Source organism: Bos grunniens, chromosome 5, assembly GCF_055505025.1.
Source record: "Bos grunniens cultivar Pamir isolate PY7600 chromosome 5, Bosgru_T2T1.0, whole genome shotgun sequence".
NCBI lineage: Eukaryota > Metazoa > Chordata > Mammalia > Artiodactyla > Bovidae > Bos > Bos grunniens.
This window is the reverse complement of record NC_141169.1, coordinates 89095264-89121379: the sequence shown is the minus strand read 5'-3', so window position 1 is coordinate 89121379 and position 26116 is coordinate 89095264. Positions and strand designations below refer to the sequence as shown.

Genomic DNA, 26116 nt, shown 5'->3' with positions numbered 1-26116 from the left:
AGGTGTCTGTTTTTCACTGCAAGAAATATCTGCTTTCCACACTGGTGAAAAATATTTATGTATTCCCCAAGCACTGCCTTGCATAAAATGGAAATTGGTTTCATTTCCCATTTATATTAAGAGTAATCTCCAAAGTGTTTTGCTAGTTCACTATGCTTCATTTTCTCTGTGAATAGTTCATCAAATACTCGCTTCTGCTTTGAAGTGAAGTAGTTTATCCAATCACCCACTGCCCCTGAAAAAAATCAGAAAGAAATCAGACAAGAACCAATTTAAATGTATAGTATGTACAAAAGGAAGCTGTCAGATTTATAAGAAAATGTGAATAATTTTATCTCTTGCTGCTAAGATGGTGGGGAACTATTGTTCACTTGCTTATCTGTTGTTTCTAATTTCTTCAGTAATTGCATATTAATTTGTATAGCTTGAAAAGTTATTTCTTGGAAAGGAAAGTAAAAATATATAAATACCCTAGGTTTTACTGTAGCAGGCAAAGAAGGATTTCACCTAAATTTAATACAAACAGAAAGCAAAGTGGACACAATGTTGCTTCATTTATTTTTCTACCTCCTCTGCAGTCCTAACAGGGCTGATAACATACTATAGGGGTGGTTCACTGGTCTCATTTTAGGAAATTTTCTTTTACAAAATTGGTTACAGAGAGTTAAAAACACAAATACCAAGTTACTTGTATGACACCCTTACTTTCAATATAAGGTGTCCTGAAATCGAAATAAGACATACAGGTCACATGGTCTTTTGGCCTCTCCTGATTGTTGGAGTCACCCTTAAAGCCTTGGCCACTGCATCAACCCCATAAGACTGCCCTTCTCACCTCCATCACACACACTACACCAAACCTCAATCCTTGACCTGGTGGATCACGGTCCTTTGTCACTTTGGCCCCAGGCTTCATCCCTGGGGTCTAGTCTAGGTGCCCTGGAGCTCAAAATACATCATTGTATCCCTTCATTACAGACTGTCTTGGGCTTCCCAGGTGGTGCTATTGGTAAAGAACCTGCCTGCCAATGCAGTGAGATAAGAGACATGGGTTTGATCCCTGGATTGGGAAGATCCCCTGGAGGAGGGCATGGCAACCTACTCCAGTATTCTTGCCTGGAGAATCCCATGGATGGAGGAGCCTGGCAGGCTACAGTCCATAAGGCCGCACAGAGTCAAACACAGCTGAAGCGACTTAGCATGCATGTACATTGACTGTCTTATATTATTCTCTATAATCTTTTCTCTCCAACTAGTTTATACACTCTGTCAAGTTAGGGACAGTAATGCATTGTTAGTACTGAGTCAGGTGCTGACCACATGGTGGGTGTTCAAAACCCATGGCTTGACTGAATGTCAGACAATGTCACCTACAGCAAAGAAACAGGTAACAACCTAAGAAATTTTGGGTGTTGTTGATTCCTGGTTCAGAAGATTGAGTTTATGTGGCAAAACCAATACAATATTGTAAAGTTTAAAAATAAAATAAAATTTAAAAAAAAGGAAAAGAAAAATAAAATAATGCCAAAAAAAAAAAAAAAAAGTAAAGTGGAACTCTTCTGTTTGAGGGAGAAGAAAAAGGAAAGAGAGTCATATCAGAGATAGGAGATCCCAGAGTCAGGAAATGGTATTGCTTCTGAAATACATCATCAGTTGGGGCACAAAGTCAACTTCATAAGATCAAGGTGCCTGGCCCTTAGGAGAGCAGTGTTAATGCTATCAATTTACGTAATATTCTTTCATCCTTCTTGGCTCTCCTTTCTGGCTTCTTATATTAATTCACCTGAACCATTATTGTCTTTCTTTTTACATTTGACCTGACTTCTGTGTGCTTGGTTTCTGACTTATTCTTTTACTCTTTCTTCTACTTTTTTAAATAAAAAATATTTAAAGAATAATATATAGGTTTCAGAAAATACATACCTATAAGCAAAAGAAGATAAAAATCAAGAAAATACACCCAACTCACATGGCTGATAAATTGGTTAGCATGCATTCTTCTAGATGCTTTTCTTTGCAAACATATATAAGCGTATAAACTGCATTTAAAATCATACAATTATAACCTACTTTTCTCATTCTACTTTGACCATCTTCCAGTATTACTATTTGTACACCTACAATGAAAGTTACCCTGAGTAGAATAATACCATCTGGGTTCTAATCTTGACTCTGCCAACTACTAGTGGTGTGATATTGGATAAGTTATTCAGATGCCTGGTGTCTCAATAAAATCACATGAACAGCATCCTAAAAATCTGTTGCCAAGTTTTAGATAAATCAAATAACGTTCCTGGCATAGAATAAGTGCTCAGTAAACAGTGGCTATTCTTCATCTAGCATTTCTAGTTTTGGTGACTCCATCATAAACATGAATGTAACTTAATAGATTTAAATTATATATTAAGTGCCATTTAAGTGCATCCAAGGTTTTCATTGTTATAAGCAATATTGCAACATGCATCCTGTCCATATATATTTCTATCCTCCTGTGATATTCCCCCTAAGTTTTAGTTTGTATGGGCCTTTGGACTTCTGACACTTATATGAACTATGCTGCACCCTTCCTTATCACCTTATCGCTGTGGCCACCATAGTAATTTTCTAGAATATCAGCTCCATTTCTGACTTCAAAGACAACTGCAGACACAAATTCCCCTCTGAAAAGTAAGGAATGGCTCTGTTCACCATGGAGTCTGAATCAATAACTTTAGTCATTTGGTTGAAATGATTATTTTTAAAGGATGGATTCCCTACTCACTCCCACTCCATCCAGCCATTCAAGAAATGAAGTGAGTGGTCTCTATTGACCCATCCTTGTGTATAATTCCTCATATAATCCTAATTTACTAATTGGCCCTGAGGAGGACTAGTCTCAGAGAGGCTGTGTCCACTGTTACCTATTATATATATATATATATATATATATATATATATATATAAAACAAGGAAACGACTTTTAGGGAGAATTTAAAGGTGTTAGAATTACTGTTGCTAGTTACAGGTATGTTGATATGGTTTCACCTGCTGATATTTGCTAGGGTCACTAGTTGGCAAGTCAGAGATTAACTCATTGGAGTAAAATTTCTCAAGGTTGCAGGATAAGCCATGTCTTATGATTAGCAATATTTATACTGAGTATTGCTAATCAGATCTCAAAGGGCAAAGATAAAAGACGTCAACAGAAGTACTGGACTAAGGATCAGAACTTCCTCATTTTTCAGCATTCTCTACCATGGACCCTCCGAGTGCCTTCCTGTTTCTCTCTACTCTTTTCTTCATGCATCCCTTTCTATGTTCTGTCTTCCCTTTATCATCTCTTCCTCTCCTTCTAACCCTTCTCCCCACCCTGCTTTGATATCTTTCCAATACTGTCCTCCATTCTTCCGCTTCTTAAGAGTGGTCTTTCGCTTCTGCTCCTCTTGTTTAATCTCTTATCTCTTTAACCTCCACCTCAATGTCGTTTTCATCTCCACTGCTATAGAAACTGCATTCTCAGAATTCACAAATGCTAAACAAACGGTCATGTTTGACCCTGGTTTTTCTTTCTACTAATTCTGGCAGATCTCTTTTCTTGGCTTGTCTTGGGCTGTTGATGTCAGGGTTCTTAGGATTTCCCACATCTACCCTTTCTTCACTAGTTCCTCCCACTCACCCTGAACAATTTTACCTAATTCCACAGTCTGGTGATGGCTCCTAAACTGACTTCTCAGCTGAGCAGCACCCATCAGTGGCTCACTGCCACTATCCAAATTGTGACCCTCGATGTTTCTTACCTGCACTATTACAACAACCTCTTAATTGCACTTTCTGCTTCTGCTTTCACTCTATTCTAATCAATTTCAACTCTGGTTCTATTAATTTTCTAGCAAACAGGTCTGACTATGTCAGGTCCATTCTTAAAACAGCAAACAGACCTCACGGTATCCATCAGAGATTTTACTCTCTGGCCATAATATTTCTCTCTCTCATTCTGCTTTATGTATCATCTATCACTTTAGAGTCCTTTGGACAGCAAGGAGGTCAAACCAGTCAATCTTAAAGGAAATCTACCCTGAACTTTCATTGGAAGGACTGATGCTGAAGCTGAAGCTCCAATACTTTTGCCACCTGATGCAAAGAGCCAACTCATTGGAAAAGACCCTGTTGCTGGGAAAGATTGAGGCAGGAGGAGAGGGGATGACAGAGGAAGAGATGGTTGGATGGCATCACTGACTCAATGGACATAAGTTGAGCAAACTCTGGGAGCAGATGGACAAGGGAGTCTAGGTGCACGGGATCACAAAGAGTGGGACACCACTGAGCAACTGAACAACCACCACCACTTTAGCACATGGCACTACCTGCTCCTTCTAGGAGATACCATCCAATTCCATTGTGGTTCTGAGGTTTTCTTCTTGCTATTGGCTCTTGATAGAATGTATTTCCTCCTGGCATTTTCCTAGTAAAATCTTGCATATGCTATCAGTTTCAGATCTGATCTCTTCACCTATTTTGCTAGGCAAACACGCTCTCTCCTTCATCCATACAGATTCACATTTGCTCATATTTTACTAGTATAGTTGTCATTACCTTATATTACTATCTAGATTATGATCTACTGAATGACAGGTCTGTATTTTATTCAATTTTTGAAACCTATTCAATTAATAAACCTGATAGTTTATTAATAAATATTAGGTAAAAATTTTAGAAAATAGTTTATTAATAAACATTTGGTAAACATTCAAAAATAGCTTATTAGCAAATATTGGTAAATAAATATTCCTTTCTCCTAGCCCTCATTCTTGAAACTCTAAGGAAATTTTTAAATGAATGACCCAAGAGGACAAAAGTAACCTGTAAAGTTAAAACAATATCTGGTCTATCAACACATGAGTTGGCCAACATCCTGGAATGTGAAGTCAAGTGGGCCTTAGAAAGCATCACTACGAACAAAGCTAGTGGAGGTGATAGAATTCCAGTTGAACTATTTCAAATCCTAAAAGATGATGCTGTGAAAGTGCTGCACTCCATATGCCAGCAAATTTGGAAAACTCAGCAGTGGCCACAGGACTGGAAAATGTCAGTTTTCATTCCAATCCCAAAGAAAGGCAATGCCAAAGAATGCTCAAAGTACCACACAATTGCATTCATCTCACACACTAATAAAGTAATGCTCAAAATTCTCCAAGCCAGGCTTCAGCAATACGTGAACTGTGAACTTCTAGATGTTCAAGCTGGTTTTAGAAAAGGCAGAGGAACCAGAGATCAAATTGCCAACATCCGCTGAATCATGGAAAAAGCAAGAGAGTTCCAGAAGAACATCTATTTCTGTTTTAATGACTACGCCAAAGCCTTTGACTGTGTGGATCACAATAAACTGTGGAAAATTCTGAAAGAGATGGGAATACCAGACCACCTGACCTGCCTCTTAAGAAACCTGTATGTAGGTCAGGAAGCAACAGTCAGAACTGGACATGGAAGAACAGACTGGTTCCAAATAGGAAAAGGAGTACACACACCAAGGCTATATATTGTCACCCTGCTTATTTAACTTATATGCACAGTACATCATGAGAAATGCTGGGCTGGAAGAAGCACAAGCTGGAATCAAGATTTCCGGGAGAAATATCAATAACCTCAGATATGCAGATGACACCACCCTTATGGCAGAAAGTGAGGAGGAACTAAAAAGCCTCTTGATGACAGTTAAAGAGGAGAGTGAGAAAGTTGGCTTAAAGCTCAACATTCAGAAAACTAAGATCATGGCATGTGGTCCCATCACTTCATGGGAAATGGATGGGGAAACAGTGGAAACAGTGTCAGACTTTATTTTTTTGGCTCCCAAATCACTCCAGATGGTGATTGCAACCATGAAATTAAAAGACGCTTACTCCTTGGAAGGAAAGTTATGACCAACCTAGACAGCATATTAAAAAGCAGAGACATTACTTTGCCAACAAAGGTCTGTCTAGTCAAGGATATGGTTTTTCCAGTGGTCATGTATGGATGTGAGAGTTGGATTATAAAGAAGCCTGAGCAATGTAGAATTGATGCTTTTGAACTGTGGTGTTGGAGAAGACTCTTGAGAGTCCCTTGGACTGCAAGGAGATCCAACCTGTCCATTCTAAAGGAGATCAGTCCTGGGTGTTCATTGGAAGGACTGATGCTAAAGCTGAAACTCCAATAGTTTGGCCACCTCATGCGAAGAGTTGACTCATTGGAAAAGACTCTGATGGTCGAGGGATTGAGGGTAGGAGGAGAAGGGGACGACAGAGGATGAGATGGTTGGATGGCATCACCGACTCGATGGACAAGAGTTTGAGTGAACTCCGGGAGTTGGTGATGGACAGGGAGCCCTGGCGTGCTGCAGTTCATGGGGTCACAAAGAGTCGGACACGGCTGAGGGATTGAACTGAACTAAACTGAACTGAACTGATAGGCTTGGTGGTAAAAGAATTTGCCTGCAGTTCAGGAAACCCAGTTTCAATCTCTGGGTCAGGATAATACCCTGGAGAAGGAAATGGCAACCCACTCAGTAGTCGTGCCAGGGAAATCCCATGGACAGAGGAGCCTGGTGGGCTACAGTTCATGGGGTTGCAAAGAGTCAGATACGACTTTAGTGACTAAGCAACATACGCAGTTGAGGCAAAGAACAAATAAATGTGTGTGTTTTAGTAAGAAATCTGAGTACATATATGCAAAGAATTTTGTTTTTGTAAGTTATGAAAAATATGAAAAATGTTAAAACATTTTCCTCCCAGATCTGGATTAAAATACACAAGGATTTCAAAATAATTCTATATCCAGGTGTACCCAAACTGTTTCTAAGTAAAATGTTAGGAATTTGTGGAGGTTTATTTCCTTCTCTCTGTGTTTCTGGCTTCCCAGGTGGCTCAGTGGTAAAGAATCTACCTACCAATGCAGGATACATAAGAGATGAGGGTTCGACCCCTGGGTCAAGAAGATCCCCTGGAGCAGAAAATGGCAACCCACTCCAGAATTCTTGATGCAAAATTCCATGGACAAAGGAGCGTAGTGGGCTCCAGTCCATGGGGTCAACAAGAATCAGACACGACTGAGCACATGTGCCCTCTGTGCTTCCAGGCAGAGGAATATCCCCAGATAATGATCCCAGCTTTTCTCTCCACCTCTTCCTTACTTCTGCAGGGCAAGTTGATTGATTGGTGAGGTTGGAAAAATGCCCTGGTCACATCCATCAGCTCTTTTTTCTCTCCTAGAGAAATCATGTGTCAGGTACTGCTCTGTACCACACTCTGAGTGTCCTGTGCCAGCAGGGGTCAAGACTACATTGGAGTGGCTATGACTAAGTGAGCATGTTTGTAAAATTCAGGATCCATTATGAGCAGTCACACTAGGCAGACCTGAAGCACATTCTTCAAGTTACTTTATCACTTCCATCTGTTTGACACCTGCATCTATCTCTCAGTTGGTTCCTAACTGGGCCTGGGAATCTCAACATCTGGAAAGAATGTAACTCAAGAATTTTACTTGATAAACCTTTACTGAGGGATAACAAGGCACAATCTGCTGTGCAAGGTATGGGGTGAACAAAGGTGAAACGAGACATTAAAATGTAACTACTTCCAAATATAAATCCAGGCAAAGCATCTCATCTCTGACTTACCTTTCCTAAATACCAGGTTCCTGTTAGAAGTGAGGGCGCAGATGGTGTGATTTGGATCACAGTTTTCTTTGGCTGTGTTATTTTTCATTTCAGTGAATGATGTTTTCCAAACAATCTGATTAATCTCACTGTCGGTCATGTTTAAACCGAGGAAAGTAGCTATTTTCTTTATGTTTTTAGAAGGATCCTGAGCAAACAGCAAATAAATAAATATACACAAAGCATAACTCATCAAAATATCAAATTCATTCTTTGAAATCTGAAAATGGGGTTCATTGATTGATTTCCTGTTTTAATTTTACTTAAATTTTCATTGTTGAAATGGCAGAAAAGGCTTACTTTCTTCATCTCTTCATAGGATATAATTAAAATGTTCTTAGCATTTTTGTGTTCTTCCCAGCTTAAAACATGATCAAACCAGGATCCATATACAACTAGAAGAAAAGTAAGTTGTTGTGTTAATATTAAATAACACATTTAATAAAAAGCTTTCATTACACATTATAACTTTGCATCCCTGGGTTCTTCCCACTTCGGTGAAGTAGTCAATATAAGGTACACACATACTAGACTCTGGAGTGAAAGAGTTTCCTTCAGAGAGCTCAGTTTCACCATTTTAACTATTAATAAATACACTATTGTGAAATGAAGCTGGGTGGTCACCTCTTTTAATTAAGCTGTGGGTTTTTTTCTTATTTCTAGTAAATATTCTTTTATCATCAGAAGTGACAGCAGAACTAGAAAGATACATTTTTTCCCAAGAATTGTGTTCTGATACTTTGGATCTTGGGAGAAATAGGGGAAATAATGAGAATTTATCATTTTCTTCCTGTAAAGTGACATGTGTTTCATAAGGATAAATTCTTAATGCAAAAACTTTACAAACTTCCTCCGAAAATTCTATTCACAGTTCAAGGCTGAAAAATACAGTCTTAGGGATTTGTCTGTAATTGATATGCTCTCTTTATTGTTTTGTTAAATTGACAGCCTTAAAAATCTCTAAGGCTTGAAAGTAAAATATTATCACGCAAAATAACCTCTAAGTTATGATGACTGAAAACAAACAGTGAGCAACTTCTCACCACAGAAAAGTTGACTAGCTTGACAATCTAAAGCATAAAATATAGTCATTTAAAATACTACATATGGGACTTCCCTGGTGGTTCAGTAGTTAGGAATATGCCTTGCAACGCAGGGAGCAGGCGTTTGATCACTGGTTGGGGAACGAAGATTCCACATGCCTCGGAGCAACGAAGCCTGCACACCACTCCTACTGAACCCACACTCCACAAGTAGAGAGTTTGGGTGGGGCAATGTAAGATCCTGCACGATGACACAACAAAGATTCCATGTGCCTCAGCTAAACCTGATGCAGCCAAATAAATTAATAAATATTAAAAATAAGTGACTATGTGCTCAGTCATGTTCGAATCTTTGTAACCCCATGGACTGTAGCCCACCAGGCTCCTGCTGTCCATGGACTATTTCAGGCAAGAATACTGGAGTGGATTGCCATTTCTTACTCTAGGGGATCTTCCTGACCCAGGGATAGGACCCACATCTCTTGCGTCTCCTGCATTGGCAAGAAGATTCTTTACTACTAGCGCCACCAAATGAATATTTTAAAATAAATAAGTAGACAAAATACTACATATACATATTTCCATGCCTCTGATGAGATAAAATTCAGTTTTTATGACAAGACAAAAATTTTAACATACACTGCTTTCTCTGTCCATTCGGCTCTCCTCCCTTCCCTTTAGAATATATTGTGCATCTCCATTCAGCTGGCCTCCTTAAGGTGGTAACATTCCTTCTTAAACATATAAAGGGTCACAACTCCTTAGGAAACAATTTTCCCCCTTAATCTTGTAAGGGGTTATGATGGCTCATAACCCACCACTCACTTTGTACCTGTAGATCTGGATCGTGTCAACTGTCAATAACACCTAATTTGACACATAATCCTTGGTTTCAAAACTGTGCTTTGACCTCTAAGGGGCAAAATAGTCATCAGAGCTTTCTGAAATAACTGTCTCATGAGTGATAATCTTCAGGCTGGCTTGAATGAAAATTTCCACTTCTTAGATTGACTGTTGATCAACATTTCATCAATATGCATGGTGTAACTGGCAGGACACCAGAAAGTACCTGGAATCTACCTGAACCTGTACTTGGTACCAGTGTGGACACACTGAGCCCCTCTGGCTTCTTGGTACAGCTCAGATGTTCTGGTGCATTCTCCTGCTATCCAGATCTCATTGCTTTTAAGTGATAATCCTAAAAATGTTATTGGAGTTGTTTTTTACTTCACTGAGACTTGGAATCTTAAGGCATACCAGTGCATTTTGGGGGAAGGGACCACAGAGGGCTTTGAGCAGGGAGCTCAAAGGAAAATGTAGGTGGCTGGGTTTTTGTTACATTTGACTTAAATTGAAAAAAATAAAAACAAACAAGGTGGTGATGTATGTTTTAAACAAACCATTTGCTAGTAAAATGAGAGACAGAATTATTCAGCTCCAAAGAGCAAGGGAACCCCACTACAACCATTAAGTAAATATTACTCTTCCAGGGACACATGACAAAAAGATGGGTCATCTTGTAGATGGTGATTTTAGACTATTGAGGAGAAAACTGAGACACATATGAAAGTTGAACTGACCCACTTTGGAGAGCTAGACTCAGAAGCAGCATGCATCCAATCCATCACACCGTCCTCAGAAAATTGATCAGATCATATATCATAAATAAATTAGGGTGTCAAGCTGATAGCAGGAAATTGTGCCTCCAAGGCCAAATAGGTCCCAAATGGACACCCACCTGTGGGGATACCAGCTGAATATATGTATGCTTGCAAGTGTTCATTTAATTGTGAATTAAAAGAAAACCTGCCCTGAAATGATCAAGATGGGGCTCTTTTTGTCATTCCAAAACTGAGTTTTGTGGGCACGACTAGGAAAAGCCTGTAGAACATCAGTTTTTACTATGTCAGTCAGTCTTCTGGATCCCTGCCTGCAAGGTTTACTTTCTCTTTTCTAAAAATTAAGTTAGCAGGGGGAAATGTAGAGTTAGGGCTAATTTCTTGGATCCTCTGAATTTTAAAGACTTAGAGAGCTCCTATCGTGTCCTTTGAATTGTAAAGACTTACTTTAAAGTTTGGAAGATCCCCTAGAGGACAGCATGACAATCCACTCCTGTATTCTTGCCTGGATAATCCCATAGTCTAGGATAATCCCCTGGACAGAGGAGCCTGGCAGTACATGGGCTTGCAAAAAGTCAGATATGACTGAAACAGCTTAGCACAGAGAGCTCCCATCCTAAAATATCGCACCTATTTTAATTGGTATGCAGAAGTCCCCAAAGGATTCACAATTCCAAAACAGCTTCAATTTGAGATTCTTTATAAAGAGTTCTAGCAGAGTCACCTTAAAATGACTTGTATGATCAATTACACTTATGTAAATAATCAGGCCAAGTTTATTAAAATAGACTTATTTTGCAAATAATTTAGTCTTAATTTGGCTATGTTTGGTAGAAATGAGGGTAATTACTTTAGTAGAGAGAAAAAATATCATGTTTAATGGGCCATTAATTTCTACTATTGTTGTCATTAGGTTTTTTGTATTTACTACCTAAGATTTACTTCTCAGATGGCTCCTTCTTGCTATATTACCATAAAGATTGTTTCTGAAACTTACTATCACAGTAATCCATTTTAAGATGAAGAACAGATGCCCCATGATCTGTAACTGGGACATTATGCATACTGGAAAAGTCAGGTAAAGGAACATTGATAGTCATAATGGAAGGGACCCAATCAGCCCTCCTCTCCTGAAAGAACTGCAGATCCTATTTCTGACACCTGCAAGCATGCTGGCATTAAAGCATTGATCAGCTTTCCAATGGTATGACCATTTGGCTGTGATACTCTTTCTTTCACTTGGAAGGGAAGATATCATTAATCACATAGAGGCTTTAATGAAATTTACTCAGCAAGCTCTGAATGATAGTAATCAAGCCATTAGCTTGCTCAGTTTGGAAGTTTCCATGATGAGAAAAGTGGCCCTACAGGATTGAATGGTCCTGGATATTCTAACTCCTTCTCAGAGAGAAATGTGCTATAATACTGAATATTGGGTTTTTATAACCTGATGAGTCTTCTAATGTAACTTGTCTTATGACACCTGAAGAATCAATTTTCCCGTATAAAAGATCCTTTTCCTGATCTAAGGAAAATACTAGGAAAATGGTATGGTCTAGGAGGGTTTTGGCTTCAGTCTTTACTAATGACATTGTTACTCCTATTGGCAATTTTGACTACTGTTTGTGTAACTTATAAAGTTATCATCAACTCATATGAAGTTAATAATATCTAAACAACTTGTAACTGTTTTTCATATCTACAGCTCTTTAAAAAGTAATGAACATACACATGGATGCACACGCAAGGCAAAAATTGGCATTCAGTACTATGGACAACTGGGAATTGACTATTACCCTTTGCCATTTATCTTACAAGTACAACCTCCTAAAAGGAAAAACAGAATCAGGCTATTAAGATTTGATATCAAGGGACACAGTGGACTCAGGCTAGGTGAGCAACTACCCTGGCATCAAGGGACCAAATATTTGATCACCTAATGCTTTCTATCAAAAAATTAATGGTCAAGACTCACAGACTCAGAGAATGAACTTATGGTTGTCAAGGGGAAGGGATAGTTAGGGAACTTGAGATGGTCCTGTATACACTGCTATGTTTAAAATGGATAACCAGCAAGGACCTACCATATAATACATGGAACTCTGGTCTATGTTATGTGGCAGCCCGGATAGGAGGGGATTTGGGGGAGAATGGATACATGTATATGTATGGCTGAATCCTCTCACGGTTCACTTCAAACTATCATAACATTGATTGGCTATATTACAAAATTTAGCAATACAAAGTTTAAAAGTTCAAAGAAAAGAAAAAGATACATGTTCAGAGAATAGCCATAAAAAAATAATGATCAAAAGCAGGACATTGGTGAAATAAAGCTCATGTTTTATGGTAAGACAAGAAAACTTTAAACATCAAAGTTTGCCTGTTTGGGCTTTCTCTCTCCCATTTAGAGGATATTGTGCCTCTGTATTAACCAGACATCCTTAGGAGACAATGTTCCTTCTTAATCTTGTACGAAATCATAATGATTCAAGACTCACTTTGTACATGTACATCTGGACCATGTAAACTTTCTATTACACATCATTTGACATATGATCCCTTGTCTCAGTATATAACTGTGCTTTGACTTCGAGCAAGTGGAACGAGGAAGTCCTCAGAGCTTTCTGAAAGTCTGTCTCCTCGGTTTTAATCCTTGGGTTGACTTAAGTAAAATTTTCCATTTTTTCATAGGTAGAGTATTGATTAATTTTGTCAACATCTCCTTATCATCCAAAGATTTAATACTAGCTCAGTCTTGGCTTCCCCAATGGCTCAGTAGGTAAAGAATCTACCTGCAATGCAGGATACACAGGAGATGTGGGTTTGATCCCTGGGTTGGGAAGATTCCCTGGAGGAGGAAATGGCAATCCGTTTCAGTATTCTTCCCTGAAAAATCCCATGGACAGAGGATCCTAGTGGGCTATATAGTCCATGGGGTCACAGAGAGTCAGACATGACTGAATGACTAAGCACGCACAATGCCTCAATCCTAAAAAAGCTGTATTACTAACAGTTTCCTGAAGATTTGCTGACTGCTAATTCATTTAATCGGAGAAGGCAATGGCACCCCACTCCAGTACTCTTGCCTGGAAAATCCCATGGATGGAGGAGCCTGGTAGGCTGCAGTCCATGGGGTCACTAAGAGTCAGACATGACTGAGTGACTTCACTTTCACTTTTCACTTTCATGCATTGGAGAAGGAAATGGCAACCCACTCCAGTGTTCTTGCCTGGAGAATCCCAGGGATGGGGGAGCCTGGTGGCTGCCGTCTATGGGGTCACACAGAGTCAGACACGACTGAAGTGACTTAGCAGCGATTCATTTAATCAACATTTATTAAGCTACTAGTGTCTGCCAGACATTGTGATATACATTTAGAACATTAAATCTCTGATTAAATTGAAGTACAACAAACTCTAAGCTAACTGCAATTTTTCATAGCTTCAGCTCATGAGGAAGCAAAGGGAAAAAAAATACACTATAATCTATTTTTAAAACAAGAATTTCCAAGACTACAGTGGTATCATTAGAGTATCAGCCCAATTTTCTACTCCATGGACCCTGAAGACTGTGTAATAATAATGGTGCTAAGAAGAGCTTCCCTGATAAAATCTTCAGTTATTAGCAATCTCATTGCTATTTCAGTGACTTACATAATACTTTATCTTACATAATACTTTATCTTAGAATTACCCAAATTACCATATCAGTGATAATAGTTTATCTTCTAAGAATGGCCAACCTTTTCCTAGGCACAAAACACATGTAGGAGGAAGATTGATTTTTCTCTCAAACTTAGGAAGTCCCTGGAATCTTAAACTATGCTTACAGATTCAATCTGCCTCACCCCCTCTCCCCAGCAGCTACAGCCCAGCCCTGGTGATTAATGTCACCTCCTAGAGTTGCTAGGGCTTCCCAGGTGGTTCAGAGGTAAACAATCTGCCTGCCAATGCAGGAGACATGGATTCAATCCCTGGGTCAGTAAGATCCCATGGAGAAGGAAATGGCAACCCACTCCAGTATTCTTGCCTGGGGAATGCCATGGACAGAGGAGCCTGGCAGGCTTCAGTCCAGGGGGTCGCAAAGAGTCAGACAGAACTTAGTGACTAAACAACAACAGAGTTGTTGAGGCTGTGAAAGCTCCCAATACCGTCAGGAGAGCCTATACTTCTATTACCAAGAAGCTGAGAAGGGACACAGACCCAGCATCATACCCAGTGATTAGGTGTAATTGACCTTGTCCATTATGGTTTTTCTGTAGGAAGCATATTCCAACATGCCCCAAATAGATTTAAGAATCAACTTTGCATAATGGCCTGATCATAATTTGAGAGCCATCTATTCTACTATTGACTAATTAATTCATTCTCTACCTTGTTCCAAAAGGATGTAAGCCAGCCAAAAGAATCTAAAGAAATTGGCTGCCTGTGGCATTGTTACTAGTATAGGAAATTACAGTTTTAGTTTATATTTTAATCAGAATCCTCATTGTCTAGGTCATTAGTAGACCTCTGGCTTTAAAGAAAATACAGTTTCCAAAACACATTTGAAATCTTCCTTAATGGGAAATGTTTTTCTGCACATTCTTCAAGTAATATAGAATTATTCTATCTTTTCCTGGCCTTAACATATGCCAGGATGGCCCTTCTGCTATCCAAAATTACTCTTCTAAAATGCTCCCGAATAGAAGTTGCTCTTTCTCAACCAATCCAAGTGTCTTCGGGTCTGGAGAGTGAGCCAAAAACCTCACTGCTTCCTACCAACTTCTAGAACTTCTCTCTCCTAAAGAATCCAAGATCCTTTGGAACTCATGGTTTTTAATATACTACTCTTTCCATCCTTGTCTCAGTCAGAAATCAACCCTCCAGTCTCTCTCCTACAGTTACTGAAGATTCTGATTTTAGAGCAAAACCTTAATGGGTAGCTTTTACAATCCCATACTCTGACCTTTTTTTTTTTCCCCCTTCATTTTCTTGCTTTTATTTATCCCCTCAGCAATTGATTTGCCAATACCTCCAACTTTTTTGCCCCCTTACTGTTTATTTCAATCATCAAAAAACACCCAGTGTTTAAATGAAGCAATTCCTCTTCTTTTCTTCTCTCTTTGCTGTTGAGTTCTGCTGGAAAATTTACACAACTCTGTTTATAGCACTGCAAATTCATTTTTCCAGCCTTAAAGGCCCCAAGTTTGCCCAGCAAAACTATTTGTTCTGCATTAACACATTCTCTTATTCTTCACCTCAGCTATTTCAAACCTCCCACATTTCCTGCAAACCTTGTACCCCACTCTTATATCTTGTTATAATGAGGCTCTTGGTTACTAGTTTCTAGAAAGCACTCTGATGACAGATAACTGTGGAAAATGAAACTTGCCTAGATGAAGTAGCATAGGAAATATAAAGTTCTAATATAAAACTGGAGAAGGGGCTGTAGGGGAAAAAAGTAAAATACTAATATTGCATTGAGATATTAATCTGTCTGGATATTGCCAGAACACAATGTATAGTTATTATGTAATTTGAAAACTTAAAGTGTATTTATAAACTGAAAGAGAAAATTTAATGATTAGACAAATGTGTAGTTATGTATATCTCCACTATCCTATCTGCTCATATCATGTGTATTTATATTTATGGTTTGGAGTTGGGTCCAGGGTATTTTGATGCCTCAGCTATAAATTAATCTTTCTAGGTAAATATCTACTTGTAACATTTCCACCCTAATGTGAAACTATGTGAATCTTCGTGTGTTTAAATGTCTACGTCTAATAGAATAAGTGAATAGATGTCTACAACAAACTTTAGCTTCTAAATAATTCTACAAAGTAGATAATTTTAAAAATCCTATTCTATGTTAGGAGTCTGAACCTCAGAACAGCTAAGCTAGTTGTGCAAAGTTACATATGGAATAAAATATAGTCAGGATTGATCCCAGTTCTACTGTCTCCATAGCTTGTTTTTTCTACTATATCATGTCTTTTGCAAGAGAAATAACCCTCTCCTCAAAAAGTGACTGAAGAACATCCCTGAAACACAGTCACATACATATAACCACTGCAGAATGATAGCGATGTCGCCAAATGAGCACTCATGTAATGGTGACAGACGTGGTGAACCGCAGTCTATAAAGTTGGAGATGAACATAGCTTTCTTTTCTTAAAGACATGCAGACTCAAGATCTGTTTTTCAAACATAATTTGCGTATTTACACTCTGCTTATTCCAAAAATGGAATTGAGGCAGAATGAGGCATGCTAACCACCTTCAAATATTTAGAGGGCTATCAGGTGGAAGACGAATTAATGATCAGAGGGATAGTTTTTGTTTTTTTCTTTCTTTTTTCCAGATGAGTTACGACACAGTGGTCAGAGCAAAGAGTTTTGGATTTGACGCTTGACTTAAGTATCAGCTCTCCTCCTTATTATTTATGGATGTATGGGAAAGGTATTTGGCCTACCAAAGTCTTCATTCTCCTTACCTGTAAAGTGAGGGTAACACTCACTTTTCATGTTTTCTAGTGAGGACGAAATGAGATTGTGTTTGCAGAGTACCTAACCAAGTGTCTGTGTCACACGATATGTGCACAATCTATATCACATGGGAAGATTTTTAAAAACATCTTAGCAATACCAATATTGAAGGTGTTGCTTTGGAGTACTAGTAAGGGGTATGAACTTGTCAAGGTTAAGAAATTCAAACTTAGCCTCTACAGTTTTGGGGGGTGTTGTAAATGGGGGTGTTGTAAAGGTGCTTCAAACATCAGGTGGGTGTTTAAACCAGGTGACCTTTACTATACCTGTCATTTCTGAAATTTGTGCCAATAGATAGGGAACAGAATATAAAGAGGAGTTGAAACAGTGTGAGCATAGTATGTTCTTCCATAGCAATTATCACAAAACAAAATATTAAACCTTGTTGCTGGTGAGTTTTCTATGTCCTCATGTTAAGGTTACTCTTGCTGTGGCCTCTCTTAAATTAACAAGCAAAAGCTTGACAATTCGCAAGTAAAATAGTGAAATCAGTAATTAAGCCAAGTGAGAGATAAGATCCTCAGGGAATATACCATTTCTAAATTGAGTCTCTTCTGCATTCTTCATCTTCTTACTATATTATTTTTGTTTAATCAAAGCCCTGGGAATTTAAAATAATTTTTTTTTAAGTGCTCCAGACACCACTGAGTCAGGGAAAAAAGAATAAATCCAAGGGTCAGGCATGGTGGCAGGCCCAGCATGTGCTGTGCAGCTCAACAAGTAATGTATCACTGAGGTGTTTTCAGAATAAATTACTTTCTTCCAAGTGTCAAGATGTCAAATTCTTTCACATGTGTTATATCTGGGGGGTTGGGAGTATGTGTGGGTACTGTTTGACATGATTTATTTTCCATGCAGGTATATATAAGGCATGTTTCAAGCTACCTGTCTAGGTTTCAGCTGTAAATCACTGTACTTCAATCAGTGAATAATTACTTCAGGGAACAGACTGAGGGTATATGAAAATAATGTTTGATCAGAATTAATTTCTGTTTCTGAAGACATGAAAACCAGCTAATAAGTTATCGCTAATATGTTCCACCCCTTGGTGATAAGAAAAACTATGAAGAAACAAAGTGAGAAAGAATTTGCATAGAAGAAGCAAAAGAATAATCTATTAAAAAATATTTCTGAAAGTAGGCTGCTAGGGTTCACTTGAACTTTTGGAAAATGTTTTCATCTTGAGTGAAGATATTCCCTGTGTATTATGAATAAAAATCACTGTTATACTTACCATCTCCTTTTAGGAACAGCTCAAAAAATTCATGCCAGGTTTCAATGCTAGGGAGATTAGGGTTATCCCTGTAGTAGTGGTAGAATGAAACAGCTATATCTTTTGGATTCCTAATGATGTAGATAATCTGTTAAAAAAAAATCAATTTATTTTTGTATGGAAGTAGCCCCAAGACAAAACATTTCCTAAGAGAAAGTAGCAGCTACACTTACCTGTGCAAGTCACAACTTTTTGGTAGCTTCAGCTGATTATTAAATACAGACTTAGATACCTGAGTGTCTCAAAACTGAAGGTGCATAAAAATCATCAGGGGATCTTGTTAAAATGCAGATTCTCACTCAGAAGTTCCAGGATGAGGCCTGCATTGTGCATTTGTAGCAAGCTCCCAGGACATGTTGATGCTGCTGGCCCACTGACCAGACTTTTTGAATTTATGTGCTAAAATTTGGTCCTATCTTTTCAGGGGTAGACTTGAGAAAGTCCTCCTCAGGTGAAGGACAAGGTTAATATTTTAACGTTGATGTATGACAAAATATGATTTACGTACAAGAAGATTTCTTACAAATTATCCATATTTATAGAAAGAATAATGTTCTGGAATTCCTTTTTCTACAATTTAATCAGCTAAAGAGTAAGGAGTCTGAGATACCTTGCCAATTTATACAAATACTGCAACTGCAATTTAATTTGATTCAATAAATATTTATTTAATACCTATTGTATGTCTGGGCTCAGCTGGTGAAGGATCCGCCTACAATGTGGGAGACTCGGGTCTGATTCCTGGGTTGGGAAGATCCCCTGGAGAATGGAACGGCTACCCACTCCAGTATTCTGGCCTGGAGAATTCCATAGACTGTATAGTCCATGGGGTCACAAAGAGTCGGACACGACAGAGCAACTTTCACTATTGTATGTCAGCTAGTGTGCAAAAACGTTCCAGAGCCAAGGAATAGAATAATGAGCAAGACAGAAATGATTCCCACCCTCTCAAAACTTGCAGTCAAGTGATGTGTGTGTGTGTATGTGCGTGTGGTGCACACACTCGGTCATGTCTGACTTTTTGTGACCCCATGGACTGTAGCCCGCCAGGCTCTTCTGTCCACAGAATTTTCCAAGCAAGAATACTCGGAGTGGGTTGCCATTTCCTCCTCTAGGGGATCTTCCTGACCCAGTCAAGTGAGGGAAACAGATAATTAAGTCCACTTTTGACAGTGCAGTGTTATGAGGTTTACAATAGTGAAATACAGAGAACGATAGGAGCATATAAAAACCTCTGGAAGCCAATATGAGAAGCCTGGAGGTAACAGGACTGTCCCAGTCAAGGTCACCATTGCATGAGTACCAGATATTCTAACTTGCTTTTTAATTGAATATCAGGAAGGACATATTTGACTTAGATAAGGAAGTGTTTACTGAGTCATTTTTTATACATAACTATCTTTCCCTACTGTGTTCATAGTCCAGATATTGTGACCCTCATTAACAGCACCTGCTCCTCTTTACTTGAAAGATACACAAAGACCACGACACGCAGGAATGAAGAGCCACCTTTACCCCCACAGTTATCTTCTCTTTGTCCCAAGAGATAATCATGGAAGAACACAACAACTCGGGCTTCCTCTAACTGCACAGGCTTCCTGGGCAGATTCACAGAACCTCAAGGCCCAGACACCACAGTTTAAAAATCCACCACTTTAGCAAGAAGGAATAAATGGCAGAATTTTAAGCCTTAGACATCCAGTTGGAGACTTTATGTTTTGATAAACAGAATAATTTTTTAGGGACTTTGAAGAACTCTTCCTTAAAGTTACAAGTCAGCATGATCTAGTGGGAGGGACAGTGCAACCCATTAACACATATTTTACCAAAAAAGGTTAAAAGAAGGTGTTCATGTACAATGAAGAATGTTAAATAGATAGTGCGGTGCGTATACAAATACGAAATCACTATGTCATACATTTGAAACTAACATACTGTTATGTGTCAATTACACTCAATAAACACACACACACATTATGAATGTCTCCTAAGAAATTATAAAAATTATTAGGGGGAGGTGAAGAAATATGAACTGAAGGTAGAATAGTACTCTGGAGAAAAAATTAAATATTAACTGAATATTTTTAAATTTAAATTTCCTTAAAAATTAAAAATTTATTTAAAAAATTAAATATTAACTAAATATCATGTGACACAGTGGTAAAAAACTTGCCTGCCAATGCAGGAGACACAAGAGATGCAGGTTCAATCCTTGGTCCGACAAGATCTGTGGAGAAGGAAATGGCAACCCACTCCGGTATTCTTGCCTGGAGAATTCCATGGACAGATGAGCCCTGGTGGGCTACAATCCATGGGGTTGCAAAGAGTCAGATACAACTGAGCACGTACACAGCGTGCAATGGGCTGAAAATACAAATTTCATGTAAGAAAGTTTGGAAACATTCAAAAGGAGAGTCAAATGTTAGGAAGAAAATATAGGAGGCCAAGTAGGGTTGAGAGCTGATAGAGAACAATGGGAGGAGGAACTTACTATCTGTCCAGCACTACAGGGGTAGTTAAGGCTTGCCCATCCTCCAAGCTCTTGGGGCTCAGTCAACAGCAACAGAAGACAGGTCATTGCTTGGTATTCCAGGGACAACCGGACAGTCTCAGTCCCCATTAAAGGGTGGCAAAGAAAGGATCATACCTTCAGGCTGTAGTGTTACTGTGGTGGTTTTAAATACACTCAGCTATAATCCTGGAGAAGGGCATGGCAACCCACTCCAATATTCTTGCCTGGAGAATCCCATGGACAGAGGAGCTTGGCAGGCCACTGTCCATGGGGTGCAAACAGTCAGACACGTCTTAAGCGACTGAGCATGCACACACACACACACACCCCTTTTCTGAGTTTTGGCTTCTTTGCTTACAAAGGAAAAATAGTTACTCTTGTCACTGTTGTAACGTTTATAAAGCACAACTTAATCTCTGGTGACATTTGTTATCAATGCTATTGCATGGAAAAGAAATGCAAAAAAGCAAAATGGCTGTCTGAGGAGGCCTTACAAATAGCTGTGAAAAGAAGAGAAGTGAAAAGCAAAGGAGAAAAGGAAAGATATACCCATTTGAATGCAGAGTTCCAAAGAATAGCAAGGAGAGATAAGAAAGCCTTCCTCAGAGATCAATGCAAAGAAATAGAGGAAAACAACAGAATGGGAAAGACTAGAGATCTCTTCAAGAAAATTAGAGATACCAAGGGAACATTTCATGCAAAGATGGCTCGATAAAGGACAGAAATGGTATGGACTTAACAGAAGCATAAGATATTAAGAAAAGGTGGCAAGAATACAGAGAAGAACTGCACAAAAAAAAGATCTTCACAACTCAGATAATCACGATGGTGTGATCACTGACCTAGAGCCAGACATCCTGGAATGTGAAGTCAAATGCGCCTTAGGAAGCATCACTACAAACAAAGCTAGTGGAGGTGATGGAATTCCAGATGAACTATTTCAAATCCTGAAAGATGATGCTGTGAAAGTGCTGCACTCAATATACCAGCAAATTTGGAAAATTCAGCAGTGGCCACAGGCCTGGCAAAGGCCAGCTTTCATTCCAATTCCAAAGAAAGGCAATGCCAAAGAATGCTCAAACTACCACACAATTGCACTCATCTCACACGCTAGTAAAGTAATGCTCAAAATTCTCCAAGCCAGGCTTCAGCAGTATGTGAACCGTGAACTTCCAGATGTTCAAGCTGGTTTTAGAAAAGGCAGAGGAACCAGAGATCAAATTGCCAACATCTGCTGGATCCTGGAAAAAGCAAGAGAGTTCCAGAAAAACATCTATTTCTGCTTTATGGACTATGCCAAAGCCTTTGACTGTGTGGATCATAATAAACTGTGGCAGATTCTTCAAGAGATGGGAATACCAGACCACCTGACCTGCCTCTTAAAAAATCTATATTCAGGTCAGGAAGCAACAGTTAGAACTTGACATGGAAGAACAGCCTGGTTCCAAATAGAAAAAGGAGTACGTCAAGGCTGTATATTGTCACACTGCTCATTTAACTTCTATGCAGAGTACATCATGAGAAACGCTGGGCTGGAAGAAACACAAGCTGGAATCAAGATTGCCGGGAGAAATATCAATAACCTCAGAAATGCGGATAACACCACCCTTATGGCAGAAAGTGAAGAGGAACTAAAAAGCCTCTTGATGAAAGTGAAAGAGGAGAGTGAAAAAGTTGGCTTAAAGCTCAACATTCAGAAAACGAAGATCATGGCAGGTGGTCCCATCACTTCATGGGAAATAGATGGGGAAACAGTGGAAACAGTGTCAGACTTTATTTTTTGGGGCTCTAAAATCACTGCAGATGGTGACTGCAGCCATGAAATTAAAAGCTCTTATTTCTTGGAAAGAAAGTTATGACCAACCTAGATAGCATATTGAAAAGCAGAGATATTACTTTGCCAACAAAGGTCCATCTAGTCAAGGCTATGGTTTTTCCAGTGGTCATGTATGGATGTGAGAGTTGGACTGTGAAGAAAGGTGAGCGCCGAAGAATTGATGCTTTTGAACTGTGATGTTGGAGAAGACTCTTGAGAGTTCCTTGGACTGCAAGGAGATCCAACCAGTCCATCCTAAAGGAGATCAGTCCTGGGTGTTCATTGGAAGGACTGATGCTGAAGCTGAAACTCCAATACTTTGGCCACCTCATGTGAAGAGTTGACTCATTGGAAAAGACCCTGATGCTGGGAGGGATTGGGGGCAGGAGGAGAAGGGGACGACAGAGGATGAGATGGCTGGATGGCATCACCGACTCGATGGACATGAGTTTGAGTGAACTCCGGGAGTTGGTGATGGACAGGGAGGCCTGGTGTGCTGTGATTCATGGGGTCGCAAAGAGTCCGACACGACTGAGCGATTGAACTGAATTGAACTGAAGGGTTGTTAAGTGTACCAGACTCCTTTTCTATCCAAATCTCTCTCTCTTAGGTAGTCTATTTGAAATGAAAATGTTCAGTTGAGTCAAATTGTAATCAGCTTAGTATACTTTCACATTTTCTGATAGATTTGCTTGGGATAAGCACAAACTCCACGGCATTTACCTCTCCTCATGTTACTTTTACTTGAACTGAAGAGTAGATGGTATACATGGAGACATTGTAGTCATAGCGTTGTAATCTTTGGAAGACCTGCTTTGATGTGTGCACACTTGGCAGGTTTATTTATTTTTAAGAACATGACTGACATGGTTTAAAAGGCATCATTACTGGGATATTGTTTACACTGGACACATGTGTCTTGCCTTCGCTTTACCAATTTTATCCTCTTTTTTCCTTATCCTGCATTCTCCATGAAAACAAATTTTAATAAGAAGTACATAAAAATAGAAAGAAAACTTTTAAAATTAGAAGTAACTTTTAAAATTATAATGTGAGGACTTTAAAAATGGCTTGAAATAACTATTCTTCAGTGTTTTACATTACATTTTACTTTTTATTCTTTCCCATATAATCTTTTGCAAAAATGAGAGATAAAATAATTAAAATAATATTATTAAAGCAGTTTTTCTCTCTCTGGACATCAATATTTAAAGAAAATGACTCAAACTAGATTCAGAATAGAATAAGACATCATCTAGCATAATTACAGTTGACATACTAATGTCATACTGAGATTTTTATGAGCCAGATACTGTGGTAATACCTATATACTCATTTTCTTGTTTAATGTTCATCACACTACGTGAGATGCATACTATTATCCTTGCCTTAAGTGAGGACACCCAAACTCAGAGAACATCAGCTGTTTTCAAAGGTCACACAGCTTGAAAGTAACACAGCAAGAATCCAAGTTCAGTTTTGTGTACCCCTGAGCCTCTGTCCTTAACCATTGAACTTACCTTGCATGGTTTCTGTTTAACATTCATTGGTAGCATGCTGTAGCTCAAATGTGTTGGAATAACTCTCCTCTCACAGTACGTTTTTAGTTCTTCGAATTTAGAAATGTCTCCCAATTCAATAGGAGGTGTTAGGGTAATTCTAGCATTGGGAATGTTCTCAATGACTTTTGCAATCCAGTGAGTGCCTTCATAAGAAAATAAAATGAAATGCATTTTTAATCAAATGATACTCAAAATGAATACAGAAAATGAACATGAGGTTATAAAAGCAATGACTACATTAGTTTTATTATAAATAGTTATCACCTCGACACACAGATAAACCTGTTGGAGCATTCGAGATGTTAGTTCCCTTTACAGGAAGAATCACATTTTAAAGATTGTGAAGAGTGATGAAAACTGTGTATGCTGTTTCCTCGGCCTGAAATACTCTTCCACGTTACCATTCACTTCTAGCATCTTCTCCAATTCACAAACACACAGATCTTTTCATTCATGATTCCTGCTGGCGCTGCAAGTTCATGCGTCTTGCTCTTCTAAAAACTGCCTTCTGAGTCCCCAGTTCCTTCTTCTAATTGCTCACCCTCTCTGTCTCTCGGAAGCAGCACACATCAAAATGAAGTTGTATTCATGTCTATCTCCCCAGCTCCCTGCTGAATACAGACATGGAATCTTGTTTTTGTCTGCATGCAAGTACAGAGCAGTTGTGCAAACAAAGCATTTGAACAATGAACAAATGCTATATCCAAACATCAAGGAGATGCAAATTTACTACCATGAAGTCTGGAAGAGATACCACTTTATCTTACCGAAAGCAAATGAGGATATGCTCCAGTGGTGTAGACTATAGAGAACTGGAGCAGAGAAGTAAAAGTTTGGGTGGGGAGGATGTTTTGCTAATTTGAAAGCAATGTTCCAAATTGGTTTAAATGAGGCTTAGTTTCCATTTATCTTATAATTCCAGTTAGATACAAGATGAACAAACTTATAGTTGAATAAATATTTAAACAGTGCTCTAACATTATGTTTTAAATTTAAGACTACTTTAGATTATGATGTTAATAGTCTTAAATATGTATAACCGTCATATAAATGTAACTGTATAGTAATGATATTTGCATTATTTTAATTAAATATACTGATTTATTCTGATAAGCAGAGAGAATACACAGTTTTGTGCTGCTGAAGGGGACCTCCTGGCAGCTAATGGAAAATTATATAGGCAACAATAAGTCCAGGGACTTCCCTCGTGGTCCAGTGGTTAAGATTCCAGGCCCCCAATGTAAGGGGCCCAAATTCCATCTGGAGATCTAGCATCTGGGAACTAGATCCCTCATGCTACAACTAAAAATATCCCCCATGCAGCAACTAAGATCCAGTGCAGCCAAATACATATTTAAAAAATATGTCTAGTGGAAGCCTTATATATAGTTGTTTGTATATGGTATAAATTAGCCACTTGTTCTTATCAGCCCATAAGAAAACAATAATTTCTTTACAGATCAATCATTAAGTACAAATTGAACAAAAACTATTTATTTATCACTATGCCTGGCTTAAAGTATGAAGAGAAATTTATAATGTTACAGATATTATGCTTAATATATATTAATATCTGTATGTCTTTGTGAATAAAGTCAAAACAAAAGTGTACTAAAGCTGTAATTTCTCCAGTCGAATTTTCTCAAAGCACATTTTTTTGACTTTCTAATATCAAATTTTTTCATGAAAATGAGCATTTAAGATACTTTAATTTCCAGCGGAAAAATTCTGAAAAGTAAATGTTTAAAAAAACTTATTACACGCATTATCATTCTTGTATATCTACATTTTAAAGATACATTGAAATAAACTTTACCAGATTTTGGATAGGAAACCAGGAACACATCATCCTCTCTTGCCTCAAAAGAATCCAGGGAATTTAGAAGTTCTTCTGAAGACATGGTAGAAAAGATGACTCCCTTGAACTTATGAAGAACACTTGACTGGCTCTTGGATGACATCTTTCGTCAAATCAACTGAAAAGTATTTACTAAACACTAGCTTTACACAAGGCACGGAGCAAGTGTGGTCCTTGATTTTAATCCCAGCTCGCTGGCAATGTAATCACTGAGCTGACATCCTAATTAGAGG

General features: G+C 38.5%; 1 protein-coding gene across 1 annotated transcript; it reads right to left on the bottom strand.

Moving 5' to 3' along the window:
- On the bottom strand, positions 1-26116 carry LOC147372581 (sulfotransferase 6B1-like). Its single transcript, XM_086401799.1, has 6 exons — positions 25842-26116; positions 23984-24168; positions 18097-18223; positions 7970-8064; positions 7631-7817; positions 1-235 (listed from the first exon to the last, which is right to left on the bottom strand). The coding sequence occupies exons 1-6, from the start codon at positions 25984-25986 to the stop codon at positions 117-119; spliced, it is 858 nt and encodes a 285-aa protein (XP_086257925.1). The 5' UTR covers positions 25987-26116; the 3' UTR covers positions 1-116.